The following is a 1,266-nucleotide window of genomic DNA, read 5'->3' as shown; positions in this document are numbered from 1 at the left end:
ACTCTGGCTAGCAAACAGCCCCGACCCGATCCGATCCCCCAATGGGCATCCCGTATTGCATTTAACATTAAAATTTGTTTAACACACAAATAAACCTTAATGAATGGGTGGTTGACGGGTGCTCTGGTGGGGTTTGCTCCTTCTTTCCTATAAAAAAATATATCTTCTCTATCTCCCCTCCTTCTTTTTTGCGTTTGTTACTCTCTTGTAACACCTCTAATCTTCGGCACTTACATGACCTTATTGTGTTGCAAGTGCCGTAAAATTCTTACAAAAAACAACAACAACAAATAATCACTGACGTGCTTCTCTTTCTACAGTTATCGAGATCTCCACCATGGCTCTCTGCCGGGTACCTGCTCTTGTGAGCAGCAGCTGGCTCAAGCAGAGGCTCCCTGCCTACCTGTCTCAGCTCGGAAAAGGCGCATCATCTAGCCCCGGCTCTGGGAACGACGCGCCGTTGCGCCTGCTGGACACCTCCTGGGTGCCTGAGCCTGACGTGGACGGCTACAAGGAGTTTTACAGCAAAAGCCACATCCCGGGAGCCGCGCACTTTGACCTGAAGACGCTGAGCCCCAAGAGGCCAGACTCCCCCATCGACTGCCCGATCCCAGACCTGAAACTGTTCCGAGAGTACGTGGAGAGTTTTGGCATCACTAACAACACGCACGTCATCGCGTACGACAGCCTCAACACGCGGCCCTCCGTGCGGACCTGGTTTCTGTTCAGACTTTTTGGTCATGACCAAGTGTCCATTCTCAACGGTGGAATGGTTCAGTGGGTGAAAGAAGGAAACGACGTGACGGCTGAAGAACCGGACGCTTCCCAGCTGAGATCTGGTGAACCTTTCAATATCAACTTCAGATCTGACCTGCTCTTAGATTATCAAGCCATGCTAAAAGTCGTAGACGCTCAATCTGCCCAACTTTTGGATTCCCGCCCTGGTGTCGGCGGGTTTTACATCACAGACGACGACAAATCTGGGGGACACATGCCAGGGGCCAAAAGTTTGCCTTTCCCTATCGTGTTCAACAAAGACGGAACCTTCAAATCCAAAGAGGACCTGGCTGCCCTCTTTGCGAATAACGGGGTTGATCTGAACCAGCCAATCGTTGCGACTTGCCAGCGAGGCATGACGGCCTGTGCTTTGGCGGTGGCGGGACATGTTCTCGGAGTGGACAACATCCCAGTCTACAACGGCTCGTGGCTCGAGTGGAGTGCCATTGCTGAACCGAGGAATATTGTGCAACGAAAGAAAGAATGAGC

General features: G+C 51.5%; 1 protein-coding gene across 1 annotated transcript; it reads left to right on the top strand.

Annotated features, from left to right (window-relative positions):
- Nucleotides 1–316: 316 nt before the first annotated feature.
- LOC101850903 (thiosulfate sulfurtransferase-like) lies at nucleotides 317–1,266 on the top strand (the record flags this gene model as incomplete). The annotated part of the gene is given in 1 exon segment (XM_035971860.1): nucleotides 317–1,266. A coding segment is annotated over 1 exon segment (927 nt). The 3' UTR covers nucleotides 1,265–1,266.

Source organism: Aplysia californica, unplaced genomic scaffold (assembly GCF_000002075.1).
Source record: "Aplysia californica isolate F4 #8 unplaced genomic scaffold, AplCal3.0 scaffold00523, whole genome shotgun sequence".
Lineage (NCBI taxonomy): Eukaryota > Metazoa > Mollusca > Gastropoda > Aplysiida > Aplysiidae > Aplysia > Aplysia californica.
The sequence above is the reverse complement of the archived record's forward strand: the minus strand, read 5'-3'. Positions and strand labels throughout refer to the sequence as shown.